Genomic DNA, 21,214 nt, shown 5'->3' with positions numbered 1-21,214 from the left:
AGAGAACCCTGAATGGGGGAGAAAGCAATAAGCAATGCTTGTAAGTGCCTCATTTGGGCACATAGATGAATACACACGTATGAATATGTATATGGAGGTTTTCATATACACGTGCTGGTGTTCATGGAGTGCCATGAGAGACCAATGGCAAGTCTACAAATAAGAGATTCAGAGTGTATCCTTCTGGGCTGATTTTGATATAAAGCTCAATGTTACCTACAAAACACATCCACTTCCTGATATTCAGGTAAACAAAACCCTCTCCCCCACACCCTCAACCAGTAAAAATCTCTGTATTGAAAAGCAGGGAGATTTCATTACTTGAAGGGAGCATGAACCCAATTGCTGCAGGAAAAGATGCAGGCTGTATTACAACCCAGCGTCTTCAGAATGACAAATTCCTGAAGAAGGTAGGTTCAGATCTGTCCACATCTGGATCTCAGAGATTTTAGGATGCTCTGGGCCTGGGGACACTTTGGTTGCAGGTTTAGCCAGCCCTTCATCAGCACTTTGTTGTGAGTGGCAGGACCCAAAATGCCTTTTCCATGTGGGCAGAGCTCAGCGGTGAACTCTCTACGACCGCAGGTTTGAGATGCCAAAAGCTGATGTGGAACCAGAAAGTTTTCTGCCTAATTCACATACATGGAAATGTGCAGGTGTCACCTGTGGAAGGAGGCAAAGGCCACCACGTATGCACTGGCTGCCCCCAAGGAGGGAGAAGGGAGGCACGAGCCAGCACTGGCTCCAGACCCAGTGCTGCATGGAGGCTCTTCCCATATGAATGGTCCCACCACTGAGTGAGTGCACAGGACAGCCCTGTCCTCACCTTCCCACCTCCTTGAAGAGTTGCTGCTCTGGGTAATTTTGTCAAAAGCATCTATTCCATCAGTATTTTGTGTGTTTCTGGCAATGAATCGCCTAGATCTGGTCACCAGGGAGCCTCTCAAGGACAGCTCCATATGGGGATGCTAGAGCTGGACTGGACATGGATATTGCCCAGCCAACAGCTGAAACACTGGGCACATGGCAATATGTCACTAAATCTCTAGTTTGAGTCTCGTGGTAAATTAATGCATCACTGAAAATCACGAATTCCCAAGTTTTTAACATAAAACTTTTGCTTGCTGTTTCTTGTTTATTTCTTTCAAAGAATAAGGTCACCCTTGTAAGAAGGGCTTGTTTTTCTGTTTACAAAGTTCAATCTATGCAATTTTTTTTCCTTTGGAAATAGCTAAGCTGACAGAAAAAGCAATCTTAGGTGCATGTTTCTGTCAGTTCCTTGTAATCAATAACTCCCACATAAAAGAAAAGCTGAAATCAAACATCAACAAGGGAACAGGCCGAATCCATAACAGTCTGGCTGACCTATTTTGTAATCACATTTGCTGAGAGGAAAATTAATCAAAGTAATCCAGCCTCCTGCCTCAAACCTGATGCATTATTTTAAGTTCATTGTGTGTTTGCCCAAACACCCTCCAAGCACTGAGTGAGGGAAGCACTCAGTCTGGGGTCCAGCAGGGATGTGATGCTCAGGAGACGTCAGCAGCCAAGTTTCTCCATCCTAGGAACGAGACTCCTAAATGTGCCCATTTCATTTTCGTTTTGACTTGCAGATGTATGGAAATTCATGATAATGTGGCTCTGCTTTTCCCCATGGATTTACTTGCTGGAACCAAAACCTGACCTGCTAGGTCTGGCATACACAGCGACATTGTAGAGTTCAGTTATTCCAGTGTCACCTGAGGAACCTGAACACACATTGCTGTGGCCACAAACCTGATCCTCTTTTGCAGTGGGAAAGACTTTGCTCCTCCAGCCCCTGTCTCATGGTCCATGAATTCAAGAGGTATGGCAAGAGAGGTTGCCAGTGAAGACTAAGGCAAAAAAGTAGGGTAGACCATTGCCTCTTACATCTCCCATGTATATGTAAAGTACATCCAGGGAACAGCCCCAGAGAAGGGGATTGAGCACCAAGATCTTGTAGCAAGGTCAAACAAGAGTTCCCACCCTGTGCCTGGTGTGGGCGTCTGGGATGGACAGACTGTTTCCTGTGGTGAGATTATATCCTACTTTTTCTTCAGAAAGCAATTCAGAAGAAGACGCTTTTGATGGTTTTTGTTGCTCTTGCAAACAAGCAGTGAAAGGTCCCTGGGATGCTTCAAGGAGAGAGAAGCAGATCAGCGTTCTTTCTGGATCTGGGTGCGGGCTCCAAGTGTCCCTGTCCACCTCTGCCCCTGTCCTGCTCTGGAGTGCTGTCCTTCCCCTGTCCCTCCTGAGGAGGCAATTCACAGTCCAGCTGGGGACACAGACCTGAAGTGATGTGTTGTCCCCTGCCACTGGGAGCTCAGCAGCTGATCCCACCTTCTCCCTTTCATTGCAATAACAAACACCCCTCTCCCCAGATAAACTGATTTTAAAACACATAGGTTTCAGGGCCTGATTCTGCATCAGCCATAGAAGAAAATAAGATTTGAGAGCATCCATCCTTTTATGGGATGAGACCCTACAAGTTCCTTACAGAACTCTAGACTGCATTAAGGTTATAAATACCTTGGAGCGATTTGCCTGGACTAATGCACTGGGACCTGCTCTGCACCTGTATTGTGTGGGTCTCCTGATCGCGAGGCCAGGCTGGGATTTTGCTCTCAGGGACCCATTTGCAGAACTGTGGCTTTTATGGCCTTTCTGAAGGTGAGAAAAGTGAACGACTTACGTAGTAAAAATTCTTGGCAAGGCCGGAGCCTCCAGTTTCTGTGTAATAAGCCAATTACTCTGCTGCTGAATTCACACACCTCAGACAAGTGCACTGTGAACTCATATCCCAAGGTAAAGGCATGCAAAAAATTCAGACTTCAGCTTTGCCAAACAGTTTATTGGACAAATTCTTTTCTTTAAATCTAGACAGGACGTGTAAGAGCTGAACACCTTTTCTTAGCTCTTACATAATGAAAGAGTATTTTCAAAGGCTCTTTATGAAATAATAGATGGGTCTCTGAAATGGAAATTAAAACTGTAGATGGAAACTTCATAGGAACCCATTTTTCCAGCAATGTGGTAACATCTGGTATGGTTTCTAATTTATTTAGAAAATAGGCAAATGGGCTCCGGCCCAGGGAGGAATTTAAGCTCGTAAACAATCTGATTGGACTTTTCTGGGACTATTTACACATTTAAGCTAAGGCCAACTCCAAGCACTCTGCCGAAGTTACCTTCCAGACTCCTCCTCATGCTACCTCTGCATGAACAGTATGACATCATTTAGATGCTGCACATTTCTGCAAGTGTTTGGATATGTAGCAGAGGGATAGCAGTGCCATGGAAGTGTTCAGATGGGCCTGAGGAACCAAGAGCATCTTTCAGTGCCAACCATCCATGGAGACCAGGTCCTGCTTGAAAAGGTGACTTCAGGGTATAAGCTTCCTTGGCTGCGTGGTCACCTCAGAGTCCTTGAGTCAAAGAAACTTGTGGACATGGTGTCAGACATCCCTTTCCCAAGCAGATGTGCCAATAAAGCACCTGAGTGCAGCCCTGACTCCTTCCTAATGCCCCCCAAGCCAGCCCCAGCTCTGGTCAATGGTGTTTTCTATGGCGTTTCAGGTAAAACCAGTTTGTTCAAGGAAAACATTCCTAGTAGGTTGCTTGTGTTAACAAAGCCTGCTGTGAGTTGCTAATAAGCTGCTCTCTGTAACAGATGGCAACCCACCCCTTGGTGGCTCCAGCTGGATCAGGGCAGGGGGGGATCATCTCTCCTTCCCTCAGTCCTTTCAAACCATTTTACACTAGATATCTAATGTAAGCTGCCCATGGGGCACATTTAAATACTCTTTCTTGTTCGAAAGTATTTGCTGACCATGGTGTATAAGGCAGCCACTCACTCGCTGTGCGTGCATGTACATAAACAGTGTGGGCAGCAGGTGCTGTTCCTCTCTGGCTGGTCAGGACTAACTTCCACTAGCGAAATACGTACCCACATGTGGAAAATGGGTCCCTCTGGTAGCTGGCATCAGCTACTCATCTGCCTCAGGGCCTGTCCAAGGTCTGGTTTCCCCAGTGCTGGCACAGGCACCCTCCAGCCTCTGAGGTTTATGGTCCTGCTCCAATTCCCACACGTGGCTCTCACACTGCTGCACACTGGCTCATCTTGAAGGTTGCTGATGGAGTCTCATGTGGGATCAGAACAGAGGGTGCTCCCACACGGAAAATAGATGGAAAGAGTGTAAGAGTGATTGTTATTAGCAGTAGATAACTAATTACATCATATGGATATTTAGTAAGACTGAAGGGCAGGCTGTGGTGACCAGACAGGGCTGGGTCAGACGAGCATACTGACCAGGCAGCTGTTACCCAGAGCAGCCCCTTTTATCCCTTTTCCCCTCTGTTTTCTTATGTTGGTTCCTCCCCAGTCCACCTTGATCCCTCCCTTTCCCTGCATTTGATCCTTCTCCTAGACATCCAATAACAGGCTTTGCACGTTCCCACAAACCCCTTAAAACACCTCATGAGAAGTTGTGCAACATCTCCAAATGCTTTTCCCCAAAGCTCCTGTGAATCCCAGGCCCCTGCAGACACTGATCCTATCAGCCTTAGGATGAGGTGGTTCACTCATGAACCATGAGGTGACCAGTCTTCTCTGACAGGAGGTCTCCTGGTGCAGGTGGGGTGACTGAGGTCCTGCACCCAGCATTGCCCTCTGATCCCTATGGGGCTCTCTTGAGCCCAGGCTTTAACCAAGCAGGTGCCCTCCACAGCTCACTCTTGCTTCATAAGCCCTTACAGTTGGGGGATCACTGTCCAAACCCTCCTCTGGGATCCTGTAGCCTCAGCTGTGCACATTGGCAGTGTGCTCCTGTCCCTTCCCTCCCTGTCTGGCAGATCACCCACCACCTGTTGCCCATCCCAGCCCCTGGGACAACAGTAACCCCTGCAGAAGCTTACCCCATACCCAGGATGAGAAGAAAGACAGAGGAGGAGGAGCAAGAGGTGAAGGACATCCTTGCCTTCCATGATCACATCAGAATTACAGCTGCATCTGAGAGAAGAATTGTAGAAACAGTAGATGGAAATAGTTTGTGACAGGAGAATCAAGCACAAAGAAATAATTTCTGCACTGAAAACACCTCTCCCATGTAGTGTCACAGAATGTCTAAACTTTGAAATATTTAACTTAATGCAACTGGCAGCAGCTACTGGAGTACTTGTCCTTGAGGAACTGCTGACATTTGCAGTCTAGCCACTATGGAACTGACAAAATAAGTCCTGGAGCAAACCTAGCATCAAGCAAAAATCATTACAGAGTGCATTGTGCATATTTATAGAACACAAGTGATGTCCAAAACCTTTAGGCCCTGTGTGGTAGCCGTGTCCTAGCAGAAATATTCAACATCTTTAACCAAAGAGTCTTCCACTTTGGACACTAGCAGGTCAATTAGTTCAGCTCAACAGTGGCCTGAATACAGAGGTTTTGGTGACTGGTCCTGGGAGTAGGTGGAATCATGCAAGCACATCTCTGAATGGGAGAGCTGGCTCACTTCCCGTGATGTGGATGTAGGGCTCTGCCTGCCCAACAGACACCCTGCTCCACCACCTCTTGCACTGGGCAGGAGCTAAGGGCTCTTTGGAAGGGAGATGGCCTTGCACAAGTGTCAAGATGAGGCTCAGTGAAGCTGCTTACTCAGCTCTTTCCCCACCAGCCCCCAGAGTGGCCAATGCCCTGGGTCCTCCTCTAGATGATGCCGCAGATTGCTGTGAGTACATGAGGTTGTCCGGCGGTCTCACCAAGGCTACTCCTTATGTGTGTTCAGTGTTTTGGACCCAGGGTATGGGGAGATATTAAGTATTGAGGGAAAACATGTATCATAGTCTCTGCTCCTGATATAAAAGATCCTGTCCCAGCCCAACATTGTGCCATGGGGAAGAGAGTAGAAGGGACTCCTGTACATTGAACGTGGGCTTACCAACAGTAACATAACTAAAACTGCTGCTTACTGCAGTCTTCAGAGTTGCATCTGGCACTTTGAAAAGGTTCAGTATAATCCATTTTGGGTCTTAACAGCATTTAATTCCTTCAGTGAGGAGCAGCAGACAGTGATCTCCTCCATTAGAGCTCTTTTTTGTGATTGTCACAGAACATGCCCTGTGCATCAGCAGGGCATACACTTTGTAAGACAGAAGTGCATTTCAAATTGCACGGGATCTACATCCAGCTTGTTCACCATATGTTTAAAGCTGAAGCACTCTAGCATTAGTTACAGCTCAAGAGCAGACACATAATTTGTTTCACATTGAAGCACTCTTGGATATACTTTCACTTCAGACTAGCAGAGATAAATGACTTGCCGGAAGATATCATTTGTAGGACAGAACATTTATATTGCAGAGACTAGAGTTTTTTCTAAAACTTTATTATTGTTGCAGTGAATCAGCGTTTGCTACTTGATGTAATCTTGGCAGCACAGCAATATGCTTTTTACCATTCTGAAAGGAACCACAGAAGAGCTGTTTTATTTCAAAATAGCATCTTTTTCTTGTTTGTTTTAAAGGAGGTGCATATATAGGGCTATTGGAGTACAGGTCTCAAAATACATACCAGTGCAGTCACCTTTGTAAAGTGACTATTAGAGATCAGATTCGGCATATTACCATTTTTACTAAAATAGCTGAATATGAAAAAGATGAAAAAGAACAAATTGCAGTGAAGCCTTTGAGCCGCACATAATTATACACACTGGTATTCTAAGTGCATGATGGTTTACTGCACTATATGGGTCTCCCCAAATGCAGCTCTGCCTACAGATAAAACATTCACAGGATTTGAGCCTAAAATAATAGCCCTCTGATTCTGTATGTTCAAGTAAGAATATTTCTAACTTTCTTAACAGACCTCCTACCCTCCAAACCTGCTGGAGAGTATCCACTCTGTCTGATACAGAGCTAAAAACATTTTATGCTGATAATACCTGGAAATGTCTCAGTGCACTAGACAGTGTTTAAAGGTTTTCCGTCACTTAAGAGCACAAGCACCTTTAGGAGAGCACAGTTAAGCAGAATCTGGATCTAAAGCTCCAGTACTGGCCAGTATTAACTGCACTGGGGGAGGCTTTTGAAAATGGAAAGCTAATGACTGAAATAATGCAATTTCAGAAGCACCATATGCGTGCACACACACACGGGCTTATTTAGTTTAGCCCTGCTGCTCCTTCTTGCTTTCTCTATAACCCTGCTAATATTAAAGAACTCTTCCTCTCACCCAGTGTCATGCTCCCCTCCTTTCCTTACTCCCAAACCTGTATCTATTATCTGAAATGATCTCTCTGCAGCTCCATATTGGTAACTGCATCCCATTAGCTGAAAACACCCTCATCTCTCTAGATGAAGACCAAAAGGGTAGGAATTCTTGTCTGAATGAATACTGCTAAAATTTACAAAGTCAATGGGATTATGACATACAGTATGAGCAATGCCACCCAAAGTGGAGGAAAACTGCTGCAAGTCCTTCCTCAAGCAAGACTTGCAGTGTTATCACTGGGGCTTCTGCTTTAGCAATAGCTTGTAGAACTGACACCTAAAAAAAATTACACAGAATATAAATTGAATTTATGACATAACAAATAATATTTAATATATAGCATTGAATGCATACACATCAATACCAGTGCTGTAACAACAAAACAGAACTCGTAAAATTAGCAGCAGTTTTTTTGCAAGTACAAAAATACACATTTTTTTCAGAACATATATAATAGCAAAATTTATCAGGATATATTATACAAACTCAAAGCATTTAGATAATGCATTACTTTTAATATATTATACGATGTTTTAGATGCTGCATAATAAAATTACATGTGTTCTGCTTGCAACAACTCATAATGCCATTTACAGCAATGTTAAGAAACTATTCACAACTTAAACATGAACAGAACAGCCAACAAAGCACAATAAATGAAACACACAGTTGTGAGGTGTTAGTTACAAGCTTCAGCGTTTCTCTTTACATGTTTTTGAGCTTATTTTTTTCTTTCTTTTGCAGTGTGAAAGAAATAACTACACCTATCGAATATACCTTCTAAACATACAGAAAACAATACACTTATCCCTTGAAGGACAATGAAGGTAATACCTATCAGTTTCAGAACAGTAGTATAATACCACAGGTATGGAATCTATGCTGACTTTACACGATACATCAAAACCACAAAGGACTGGGACTCACATCCGCAAGGCTCAACACACAAGTGGTCAAGGGGAGAGGCCCATCAGGCACCCCACTGCCCTGGCAGGCTCACAGAACAGGGCACTGCTTGTAGTTACCTCCTGCGATCCTTACAGATTTTCAGGAGGTTTCTGCTTGCTTTTTAGCAGTTTTCATTATTCTTACAATGTTCTTACGAAGCTTTATGTGGGAACATTACTCAGTTTCCTAAAAAAAGAAAACCTGTGAATCTGGGGACTGCTCAATTAAATTTGAACAACCTGGATATTAAACTTAAAATGAACACACATTAACACCAAAGGCATTTTCTTTCTGGTGTTTATTTTAAGTGTTAAGATTCCTCCGTAAGAAAGCTTTGGTCAGTCTCTTCAAACTTTGGATTGCTGTAATGCTCTTCTAGACCTCCTTTTCGATCTTGGATCATGAAGTCTGTCTCTTCCTGTGGCTTTCAGAGGTAACGGCTGAATGTCAGGTTTAATCAAATAGCTGTCACCTCCATCGGCAGGTTTCAGGGGTGCTGGCCTCCTGCTGGGTTCCACTAAGCACCCCTCAGCCAAAGCGTTGGTAGGTTGTGGAGATGGTGGCACCTTGGTGGGTGTAACCAAATAGTCATCAGCCGCTTCAGCGGCAGTGTCTTTGTGTTTCTTTAGAGATTGAAAAGTGCTATCAAAAGGGGAGGAGGTTTCAGTCGGGGTAAACACAGACTGATCTGAAAACTGAGAGAAAGCACTGTCCAGAGAGCTCATTGATGACACCGATGGAGATGTTCCAGGAGAAGACAGGCTAGAAGAGCTAAATCCTGAGCAAATATTTAATCCCTCTAGCGTTGGAGGCAGCAGGCAATGGGACAAGTCTTTCTTTTCAACATTTTGGTTTGTGTTGTCACTTTTACCAACATTAATCCCTATAATCAAGCTCTGATTGATAAGCTTTTGTCCTTCCATCTGCAATGACCGAAGCTGATGGAGGTAGTCTTCATCTTCATGAGACAGGACAACATCACAGCTGGCTTTGCGTGTTGCCTTCTCATGACCAACGCCAGTGCGGGCAAAGCTGTGGGCAGGGAGGCCAACTGTGGGCTCTGAGGAGCGCCTGTGTCTCCTCAAGGTTTTGAGAGAGCCCGAGGTAGCTGCTGAAGAGAAGCCCAGTGCATTAGAGCAGAGAGACTCATTCTCTGAGTTCTCTTGTGATGAAAACTTACGGTGTACATCAACAGAAATCGTCAACTGCTTCGATTTGGTTTTACTTTGGATTTCATCCACCTCCGTCTGCTCCGAATCACCATCGCTCAGAGTGAAGACAGACTCCCTGCTCCTGTTGTCCTGATCTCGGTTCTTAATCCAGTCACTTGAAGAAGAGTCAGCCTCATCATTTGCCTCATTTTCCAGGCTGTCATAGGAAGAGTCATTCAGATGGAGAGAAGCAGCATCTGCAAGGGCAAACCAAGTGTTAACACATCAGTGACTGAGCCACCCTGCTGACAAGCAGCTGCATTCTTTATTGCTCTTTTTGGCAAAAATCCTCTGCTTTCAGGAGCATTTGCCCTTTAAAGCTTCTTTCAAGCAGAAATGCCAATAATTGCAGAAAAAGATAATGTCTAGTTTTTGAAATGAGTGCTAAGCCACAGTTCATCACAAAACACAGGATAATGGCACAAATGAGCATTGGAGGTTTTGTCGGTTTAAGTGGGAAACTTCAGTAGTAGGTAACCTATTTGTAACAATAATTTACATGCAGTGTATTAAATCAGCAATTTATTGAATTTTTCTTTTCATTATTAAATATTGAAAGCAACATCTAACCTTTCTTTCCTTCTTTTAGATGAATGAAGAAAACAACATACTTTGTACTTTTTTGGTCTTCAAGAAAATACATTTTTATCTTAAAATAACAATCTCTGCAACACTATGAAGAAAATTCTAGTCTCAGTTTTAACACAGTCACCTCATTTCCACTGAGCAGTGCACACCTGGTCCCTGTTCCATATTGTAATAATTGGAATTACATTGAATCTCTTTTGCTCTGGGCTATGCTAAGCTGACTTATCTCACATTTGCAGCAGACAGAGTTCACGCATGGGCAGTCGCCATGCCTCAGTGCATGCCTGTAAACTTGCTCAGGTGCCGTAACCTGTCGTGGAGCTGAGCTCCCAGTCCTACCACATCCCAGAGCAGCAGATCCCATGTGCTTCCACTCCTGGGGAGGAGGCAGGCCAAATCTCACTGGATTTCACAAGATTTTACCAGTGGCAAAGCATGAGGAGTTTGGGACCACCTCACTGAGTCAGCCTGGCATGCTGGAGTAAATGCACTTTCAGTATAGGCAGCCTGTGCCAAAATTTATTTTACAAAAATGCTGCTTCAGGAAATTTTAAGGAGACACCCAAACCTCCAGTCAAAATCGATACTATCACAGAGCTGGAGAGAAAAAGAACATCAGTGATATTCCGGAATGCTCTGCCAGCTAGTCGGTCAGACATTTTCAGTCATCAGTTCCAAGATCTATCTGTGCTAGTAGCAAAATCTGGATGTCCCACTGAAACTCAGGAGAGCTCTCTCTTTTGATGATGAAGAATAGACACTTTTAACCCTAAGGCAACAGTGTGACAGCTGTATTATAACCACTGTTGATCACTGACTTCCCCATATTCTGAGAAAACATATGCTTGCCAAAAAATCTAGACTGGAGATGAAACCTTTTCAAAGATTTTTGTCTTTCTTTTTCTTTGTTTCCCCTTTCCCCCTTTTTTAACATAGTGGCTCAGATGACTGGAATAGGAGAAGGTATTCTTGGGAGAGCATTTTGTGATATGGTCCAGGTCTGTGATAAGGTGAGTCAGTGATTATCACCAATACTTTGGGCAGAGGAAAGAGAACAGCAGTATGTGTGAACACCACATGAATGGGGAATTGCGTTCTTCCACAGAACATGCTGACCTTTTGCCTGGCTGAATTTAGCTATCTAACAGGATAAAAACATCATCTGTATTACCTGAACTGTTCTCTCTCTTGCACGTCATCAATATTTCTCCAAACAGGGAGGTAATTTCCTCTCCAAAAATCCTGCAGCAATTCTCAGTGAGGAACTGTACCAGACTAGAAATCTGCAGCAAAGCAATGGGAAAGAGACGTTTTGTCAAATATTCCATTATTCCACTCAGGGCAAGCTCAGCATATACACGAGGAACAGGAGCAAAAGGCCCATCCACGATGTGCCCCCTGACAGCCAGGAACTCCTCCCCCAATCTCCTGCAGAAAACAGCTAGGCCTGACTAGAATGTCCCAGTATACATTCTGGTATACATCTTTTCCAATCCTATGCTGTCTGTTTAAAGGTCACCACAATCAGAGATCTTTTTCATGAGAGAAGCACTTTGCCATAAAACACTGGGTAGTGTTTTATGATCTTCTTCCTCTTCTTTCGGGCAGATTATGAGAATGGATCTATGACTGTTTCTAAAACCCTGATAAGAGGACAAGTCCTGATCTGAACAGGTACTGACTGCTTTTACAGAAAGACTGAATAAAATGAAGGTTGGCATTTGGTTTGTTTTGTTTTTTTTTACTATGTTGCAGTATCTCTTACCTTTTTTGTAAATTCACTTTCTATATCAGGGGTGGAGGAAACAGGAGGCCAGAGCAGGCTAGGTGCAATGCAGATAGCCAGATTAAATGCATTCATCTGGTTTTCTTCTGATCGCATTTCTATACCATGCAGTACTCCAAAGATGTAACGCAAGAGAACAACATTAGCTCTGGGGAGCTGCTCTATTAACCTGAAAACATTTACAAATGTAATTCTTCAAATTAGTGACCCAGCAAAATAAAAACATTTTCCATAGATACACGCAAGTCAAGACAATGAAGAAAACAGAAACAGGGGAACACAGTCATAGAATCATAGAATCATAAAATGGTCAGGGCTGGAAAGGACCTGAAAGACCATCTAGTTCCAGCCCCCCTCCCATGCACAGGGACCTCTCACTCTAGACAACACTCAAGGCTCTGTCCAACCTGGCCTTGAGATAAATGCCAGATGGAGCATTTACCACTTCTTTGGGCAACCTTTCTTGTGCCTCACCACCCTCACAGTAAAGAGCTTCTTTCTTATATCTAACCTGAACTTCCCCTGTTTAAGTTTGAAGTCATTGCCCCTTGTCCTAGTGCTACAATCCCTGATGAAGAGTCTCTCTCCAGCATCCTTGTCCACTAATTACCCCAGGAATGTGTCGAAGAGGTAGGTATTCTTGCTCAGCTGCTTTCCCTCACTGTGACACATCTATGAACAGTTTTATGGAAGGACAGAAAATATTCTAACACAAAATTACACTCTGTCAAACTAATGAACCAAGTACAGTGTATGACCTGCAACTGTATTTCATCTGAGATGCCTCATAATTCACTGTTCACTTAACCAAACACTTCAGTTGTCTCTCCATGCCATTTAGTTGCCATAAGTACTTATGTAAGTACACATGTGGTCAGCTAGTGTACAAAGCTCTGTTTCTCATGACATAAACTTTGCCCACTTTCTGTTTCCCCCACAAGGGTGAAGCTTCCCTTGTCACTATGCTGCAATATTTCATTCACAATTCCATCTTGGTTTCAAAATGGTCACTAAAATTTGAGATGAATGAGATGGAATATATGAGGAACTGATTTCAGCTATCCTTTCACCCAGGACCCCAGAATTCCCTGTGGATGAGTTGGATTTAGTACCAGACAGAAATACAGGTCTTGGACAGTGTATTTATAAATGCTATACATTTTTTTTTTCATTAAAGGATATTTATTTCATTTATTTACTGGTATCCACAAAAGGCAGAAAAGCAGGACAAAAGATAGTCAGAAAATTCTCCCATACAGGCAGTCATTTAAGTATAGATGTAAGTTTGCATGCTGTGTCATATACGAAGATATTTTAGCATCTATTCTATAAAATATTTAATTTTAAGTTGTAAAGTTGAACATTTGGGATTCTGCATTCTGGTATATAAATTTATAGGTCAAGAATACAGACAGTATAAAAGTAACTCTACCTTTGAATGCTTTTTATCTTCTCTTCATTATTTCCTTGATCCATCACAGAGACCCACTTATCACAGAGCTGGGATGACAAAATGCTGCCTGGGATGTTGCGAAGAAAATCCTTATCAAGAGAAAAGAACAAAACATATGAACAGCTGTTCTGGAGCACAGGAGGGAGTAGGAGTAAGATATGCAGATACAAGAAGATGTATCAGTGGGACAGCACTAGCTGACACACACAGCAACCAAAACCAGCAGAGAATCAGCTGAGATAAAGAAGTACTTTGGATTATGCTTAACATGAAGATTTTCCTGCCCTTTCCTCACCCTTTCCTGTCAAAATAGAGGTATTCAGATCCTTCATCTGCTATCACCGAGCTAAAAAATCTGCAGCGGGACTAGTTATTTTGATGCTGCATAATGTCTGTCTTTACTTATCACTTAACTTCATCTATAGTCCCCATTTTTTCTCCTTAGCTGACAAGCTCCAATACTTCCAGACCATAAGCACTCCAAAGGCACTCCTTCCTTCTTTCCCCTAATCAAACCCTTTTGGTAATGGAGTACTTACACTATACATGGATAGTCTTCATGTTCCTGTTTCCTAATACCTCAAGCATTGGAGGGCAAACTGCTGCAACCTGGGAAGAAGCCCAAATCCTAGCTTCTGAACAAGCATGGGTAAGGGAAGTTATGATGCACATGAATAACACATTTGCTCTTACGTGTTAACTCTTCACTGTTATAAAAGCTAAGCAATTGCCCCTCAGTGAAGCTGTTACCATGGGATGAGTATTGCATGGTGCAGCTGTCCTGCCCTAAATGTATGTCCTAAATCCACCAGTAGGAAAGTAATTGTGCATGTCTCTCCCATGAAAACCTCTCCCATGGTAGCAAGAGGAATGGCTTTCTGCAATAAAAATATTCCACCCAAGCAGTGCTTGCTTGAGAATGGAGATTACTATTTCTTTCAAGCTAAAACTACACAAAACCAGATGCACTGTACTGAAATGTGGAAAGAAATATGCTGATCCTCTTTGTAGGCAAAATTTTACTGAACAATTGGGATACTTTTTGCAGAGGGAACATTGTTTTCAACATGCAACTCTGTAACTAAAGATAACACATGGGAAAATGAAACCAAATATTTTGGGTTATTTTAGGGTCTGTAGTGTAGGGTATTAACTGACAAGTAAGGAAACAGATCTGCAAACCTGCTTTTATAGTATTGACTTTAAGCAGAGATAGAGTAACAGGACCAGGTTATTAGCTGGGACCTCAGGAAAGCTGGCACCAAAACAAGCTGGCTAGTCTTCTTCCCCATCCTCGTTCAGTGGTAGTCTCCTTTGGAGATCTTCACAACATTAATGTGCCAGCCCATTCTTCTTAATTCAGCCCATCAAGTCCTCCTTGGGCCTGTCCCTGGGGAAAGGTCCTACTTGTCTATGCCCAGCATCTGCACTGCTCTCACCAAAAAGGGGGAAAGGAATATTCTTCACATACCTTAAACAAAGATGCTGTCACAAATATGGATTCACAGGCTAGGTCCACTTCAGCGCCCGAATCGAGCTTCTCCTTGAGCTCTTTGCAGGTTTTTGCACTTCCAGAGCGTCTGAAAATACCTTCAGTGGAAGGGCCTTCTTGGTAAAGAAGGGAAAGCATGTCCTAAACAAAATCAAAAGGCAGAGAGGATTACTCAGAAATGCATTTTATTTTCTGCCATTAAATTGTAATTTTGCCACTTTTGCTACAGGTGAAGGCCTTTGAGTCCTGAAAAAAGCTCACAAATCAAACACAAGTCAAGGCTCACCCTCCAAGCCATGCCAAACTGCACAGAAAAGCTTTGGTCTGGGGCACTGATTTTGGAAAACAGCCCCTCAGAAATACTATGCTTCCACTGTCTAGCACTAACCTCCTGCATGATCTTCCAGGACCTGTGCAAGTTTTAGCCAAGTGTCCTAGGTTGATTTAAATATAGAAACACTGTGGCTTGGGAAAAGGAGAGTGGTTTACCTAATCCAAAGCTCTCCATGTGACACTGGCCCCAGCAAGACACTGCTTTGCAGGAATATCCAAGATCCTCACTGCTCATCACTGTGCTCAATACTACCACCGACCAAAGATGGAAACTTCTATTCCATGCCTGATGTCTGAAAAAAAACGGGATTTTATCTAAGGTGGAAGGTGTTTTGTTTGTTAGTATCTGTCTGCACTTCTATAGCAGATCAGAGTCAGATTTTTACCCTCACTGCGTCTTGTAAGTGGTGGTATACACTGCAAGCAGCTAAGGACTATTAGCAGGACCACCTCTGAAGCAAGGTGCTTCTGCCTAGGAGGTTACCCAAAGGGGGCTAAAGCTTGGCTTACAGTGCCGCTGAAGCCTATGAGGCTGCAAAGGAGTAGACAGGTAGGCAGCTCACCACATGAGATATTTAAAAGTAAAGGGAAATCAAGCAGATTCCTGTCAAGCTTTTGAAACAACAGGAGGGCCTGATTTCTTCTGCTAAATAAGAGATGAAAATGAGCAGAAAAGGAAATGCTGAAATCAGAGACCTCTCCTGAGGTAACATGTACATGATATTTTCCAGCTGCTTAATTCTGTGTGATCTCCTGTGGGTCATCTCTCAGACGGACTTGTCACCTCTCCCCAGGCCTGCTCCAAGCCATGTGGATTTTGTCATGTTTGTCTCTTCCAATGGGGAAACACAGTCTCTGGGATTATGTGCATGCAAACAGTGGTCTGAGGACTAAGTTATCAAAAGAGGTGGCAAGAAAGGGGACACTGAGGGAGAGTCTGTAATCATTAAATGGAGTTACTGTAACAGTAATGGCTAAGCAGTGGGGTTTGGAGGCTTTCCTAGTCTGGGCTGTAAGGTAGCTCTTCCAGACACGCAGCAGTGCAAGTAAGTCGAATGAAAACTATTATTTTTACTTTTTTTCTCACTCCTGCATTAGTTAAAAGTAAGTGCAGAAACTGTGGAGGAGCACCATCATGGCAGCAGGACTTGTGTCAGCATTTCCATTTTATTTGCAGGGATTTAGAGCTCTGCAGTTGAAACAGGCTGAGCCCTTGAGCATAGGATCATAGCACATGAACAAACACTTTGAAAGTACGTTTTTAATAAAATCCCCACAAGATAAAACTGGGAAACCCCTCTTACAGTAGTAAAACCAGACAACAGCATACAAGTGAAGCTAATGGTGTAAGACAATTCAGTGTGGCAATGGCTAAAAGAGAGCCCTTCAGCTGTTAAAGCAAGTTTGAAGATCTGAAGCAGAGATATCAAACACGCCTGAAGCATTCATCCCTGATATTTTCTTTCTCTTGCAGGTAAATCCCACACAGTCCCTCTCATGCAATATTCCATTCTCCAGAGATGCTGCATGAAATCAAAAGTAAATTACATTTTGTGACATAAACAGTGTTTAAGAGTCAAAGCACAAAATCTAGCAAGCTGTGATTCTATGCTTAGTAACTCCGTGTGTTTTTTTTCAGATAAAAATTTACTAATATTTCTGGTTTAGAGAAATTTCCAAAATGCAGCATTGGGTCATCTCTCAAACAGAGAGAAAGAAGGGCCAGGTTCTTACAGAATCCATCTCTGGAGGGCTTATTTAAATAAACTAAATTATAAAACTGCACACTTCTCACTCAGAAGAAAATAACAAACCCACATTATTAAATGACCTGAAAAGTCCTGGTATGATTCACTATTCAGGCAATGATAAAGCAGCACATCAAGCAGAAGCTTAGGAGACAAAACATCTCTCCCTTTATACTGGTGTAACCCCACTGATTTCAGTGGGATTCTGGCAAGTTGTTCCAGCCAAAAGTCCGGCTGCTAGGATGAGGGGCCCAATACTGTGGGGCTCACTCCCAATCCCATATATGTTTCAGTTGATGCACTGACAACATGACAGCCCCCAGTCCTGAACAAAAATGCCTTAATTATGCCTAGGAACGGGCTCTAGAATAACCCTTTTCATGTTCCTGTGCTGGTTTTGAGAGCACCCACAGCACTAGTGCTCCCTCAAGACAGGATGCTTCTGCAGCATCCACCTTCCCACCATTTTTGCTGTCAGAACTAAACTGAGGACCCAGAGTGCTTGCTTGCCCTAGGCTGCTGTCAAGAAAGGCTCTGAAACTGTCTACTTAAGAGCAGGCAGCATTTATATGCACACGTGGGCTGCCTATATGGAACAGCAGATGCCACATTTATGGAGTTGGGGATTTTGCAGAGATCTTGGGAGTGGTTTAAAAAGCGTGCGTGAATGTGGCACTTATTTACACTGCGTAAATGAGGATTACGGAACCAGCCTTATAATGTGGGCTATAAAGATGAAATAGCCCAGAGCAGCAGACCGATCACATGCATTTCTCAAGCTGTTTGTTTTTAACCAGGCCTGACCACAGCATATGTTAAAAAACAAAGTTCTTGCTGAGAACCACAAATAAGGTTTCCTTCTGGCTTCTCTGCTTTGGTAATTTACGAAGTGTCTCCATGTTCTCATTCACCACCACAGAGAAATTCCACCACGGTAAGAACCAGCCCTGAGCCTGGGACTCACCAACAGGGGTTTGGGCAGGTTGTCATCCTCACAGATGGCTGTTAGCAAGAGGCCAAAAAGCTTCCCAGGAGCAGCAGATGTTGAGGAGAGGGGTGCATTGTCCAAGTGAGTGCCTGGGCCCCGCCAGAAAGCCCAATTTATGATAGACCTTTTCCTTTTAAATGACTTTTGGCTTAAGTCTGGAAAAAGAGAAGGGTGTTTATTAGAACAAATGTATTTCAATTCTAATTCCAGTATTTGTTTTGCTGTGGTTGCTATGGCTTCAAAGGAAAAAATGTCATGAAGTCAACCAACTCCTTGGCATCTGGCTAAGCCTAATCCACTGTGCACATACCTGTGCGTGTGTGTGCGGAGAATGTTCTGCCTTACCCATGCTGTTAAGAGGATCATCAGGATCCATGCTGCGCTGCTGGACCACAGTGTCAGCGCTTACCACTAAGTGCAGGGTGGCAAACCTCAGCCTGACTTCACGCGGAGCTCGACTGTGCTAAATAACTCACTTTCCACCTACAAGTGCAAAATCACATACCTTCTTTGGAAAAATCCAATATGCAAACACCACTGCCCTCAGGCTGGCTTGCTGTCTGGAGGCATTCTAATTCCCCTGGCAATGTGGGATAGCACCTGCTCTCCCTGTAAGTAACACCAGAGAGTCAACTACAGGGGTGAGACATTTGCAGACAAGGAAACATGGCCAGCTTTGCTCTCTTCTCCACAAAGCAAGTGTATCATTTACTGTCCTCGCCCCAAGCATTTACTGACCATGGCCCTGTGATGGCGCCTGCCCTTTAATCAATGCCTTCCAGATGGCATTTCCTCATGCTGCCAGCACTCTGGTAGGCTCCATGTGTCTGTATTTATTTTAATGTGTTTCATGACATATCTACAGAGCACCACTAATTGAAGCTCTTATCTATAGTGTATAGAAAAGGAAATACTTGTGTTGGGGTACAAAAAGGGTTTTTTTTCATAGGACCTTTCTCGACATCAGCCAGTATAAAGTCTTCTTAACAGCACAGACTACAGCTAAGGATGGGTTGAGACTGTTTAAGATGAAAGTGCTAACTTGGAAAGACTTATATTCTGACATATTTTTCCTTTTCTAGATGTTTTCAAAGCCAGTCAGCTTAGTTTCTTGCCTACCCTCCACACCTTTCTATTAGTTGGCTCTTCCATCTGGTCAAACATTTTGCTTTCATGCTGCTGTGGAGGGCAGAGTGTAGAAGCAAGGCTTGCAGAAGTAAGGATTGTGGTATAATACAAGATTTTTCTTCCATATACTTTACTATCCTTGTTTTTTAGACCAAATAGCGATTTTCCTTATACGTCATTCCATTCCAGGAGATCATGCTCCCTCTGGGAATGGGTGGAAGTCTTTTCATTAGAGGCTTACAGGATGAAAAGTTACAGTTGAACTCAAAATGTGAACATCTGAATGTGAAAACCTGATGAAAAATTCTTTTCATAAAAATTAATAAGGAGGATATACATTTTAAGCACTCCAAAGCTTCATGAAATATAAGCTTGGCACTGCCTAAGGCTTTACTTGACATACCATGTTTTGGGAGAACATAACTAACCTATAACTTTCAAAATGATATTTTTTCTTTCAGATGAGCTGGACATTAGCACATGAATATGGTTTGCTTCACTTGGAGTTCTATTCACATTATGACAAATACATATTGATGTTTTTTTTTCTGGCAACCATGTAGATCTCAGTGGAAGTAAAAATTAGGAAGAAAGGCTATGCTGGGGAACAAGGAATAGGAGAAGAGGGGGTGAGGGGAAGGGTCTTAAAATTAGCAACTTTTCTTAGTCTTTCACTGTTTGTTCCACTCTAAAAAGCCATGGCTCAAACTCATAATGTGAGCAAACAATAATTGTGATTAACTGCAGCTCTCTCGTGGCACAGGAAGGAAATCTTAATCAGTGTTCTTCAACATCATGGGGCAGAAACCAACAACTAACGTATGGCAATGGAATCATCACTTACAAAACTAAAGTTCACTGAACAATAGGAAAACTCATCCTTTTCATACCCCCTTTTCTAAGGGGTTTGAGAAGTATTAAGGTAAAGAGCAGATGAGAAAGGGAGGATGTACACATTCTTTTCTTGAGTCTGTGTAAAGCTACAGCACTAGAAGTGCAGCCTCCTCTCAGCCAAGAGAGATGCTGATTATTGCTCTGCGAAAGTACTACCATACAAAAACTTCAGGGCCTTGCTCTGGTGGATTATTCTAGGCCAGAATCAGAAAAAAAGCAATACTTTTTTGGTTGCAGGTCTTACTCAGAGCTCACAGCAGCCATCTATTCTGCTCATATTTTACATGCAGGGAATGTCTATCCTTACTATTTCTATTTCTTATTCTTACAGTGTCCCAGCCACACAAGTGGCATTTCCTCTTGCAAACTAATTAGAAACTTATAAATAAAATCTCAGATCTATTTCACAATATACCATCCTTTCTGATCAAACCCTAACTGTCAAACAGTTTTCAAAGACATTCTTTCTATTGAGACCAGCTTGTTGACATTTTGTTTTCCCTTAACAGACAATTAAGTAGTAATTTGGATTACAGACTAGCCACTGCCAGCAGTTGGTTCTTTCAAGTTAAACTTCAAGCAAATCAGTATTTGCAATGCATTTTAGACATGTGTTCATGAGCATCACTCAATGGCTATGTTTAACTGTAGATGACCATTTCTCTTATGTGCTGAAAGGCTGCAGGAGAGGCAGCAGAGACACTCCACGCAGTAAATACTTTTGTACTTTTTTAACCAACCTGCCAGGACAGCTGATGCCTCTACACCACCACAGCTGGTGTCCACACACTTACTTGACATGACAGCCAGTTACAAGTCATGTCTACTTGTCAACACCCGTAACGCTGCCTAACCATGGTGCATGTTGGTACAACTGGGCAACTACTCATTGCTGTTGACATGGGCAACACGCCCAGCACAGTGGTATCGGTGCAGGGAAGTGATGCGAAGGACAGCACAGCAGGTGTGGCAGTGAAATGTGGGGCTGCAGAGGCCATTCTCTGTCAATTTGCCCTGTATGCAGTGTCGTGCCTAGTGGTTACCTAACAACAACACAAATTTCAGCTTGCTGGTCTGAAGATGAGCCCAAAGCCATCACAGCCTTGTCTTGCATGCAGGTACCTTTTTGCCATTTTTGAAAACTCAAATAGGTGAGAAGGAGTTAGGAAGAGGATAACAAACAGCAGTATGCAAGACAATGTGGCTTGCAAACAGCCAGACATATATATCACTTTAAAAGGTTTTGTCTGATGAAAGTAGGAAAGGTGAATGGACTAAAAGCCTCTTTCTCCCACTTAGCACAGTCCCTGTGCATGACTTGGAGGCTGCCCCAGGCTTCTGCTGCCCCAAGGCCAGCCTC

At 43.2% G+C, this 21,214-nt stretch overlaps 1 protein-coding gene across 1 annotated transcript in view; it reads right to left on the bottom strand.

Moving 5' to 3' along the window:
• Positions 1–7,587: 7,587 nt before the first annotated feature.
• The window catches only part of ARHGAP20 (Rho GTPase activating protein 20), a 63,266-nt gene continuing 49,639 nt past the window's right edge, over positions 7,588–21,214 (bottom strand). Inside the window, 8 exon segments of the mRNA XM_061457718.1 lie at positions 7,588–8,563; positions 8,565–8,624; positions 8,626–9,641; positions 11,204–11,315; positions 11,798–11,987; positions 13,251–13,360; positions 14,743–14,904; positions 17,809–17,987. Of these exon segments, the coding sequence (XP_061313702.1) occupies positions 8,537–8,563; positions 8,565–8,624; positions 8,626–9,641; positions 11,204–11,315; positions 11,798–11,987; positions 13,251–13,360; positions 14,743–14,904; positions 17,809–17,987 (1,856 nt within the window). The 3' untranslated portion in view covers positions 7,588–8,536.

The sequence above is a fragment of the Pezoporus flaviventris genome, unplaced genomic scaffold (assembly GCF_033815535.1).
Source record: "Pezoporus flaviventris isolate CSIRO_AGI_PZ_B2104156 unplaced genomic scaffold, CSIRO_AGI_Pfla_v1 ptg000025l, whole genome shotgun sequence".
NCBI lineage: Eukaryota > Metazoa > Chordata > Aves > Psittaciformes > Psittacidae > Pezoporus > Pezoporus flaviventris.
Note: the sequence above shows the minus strand (reverse complement) of the source record. Positions and strands in the feature narration are given on the sequence as shown.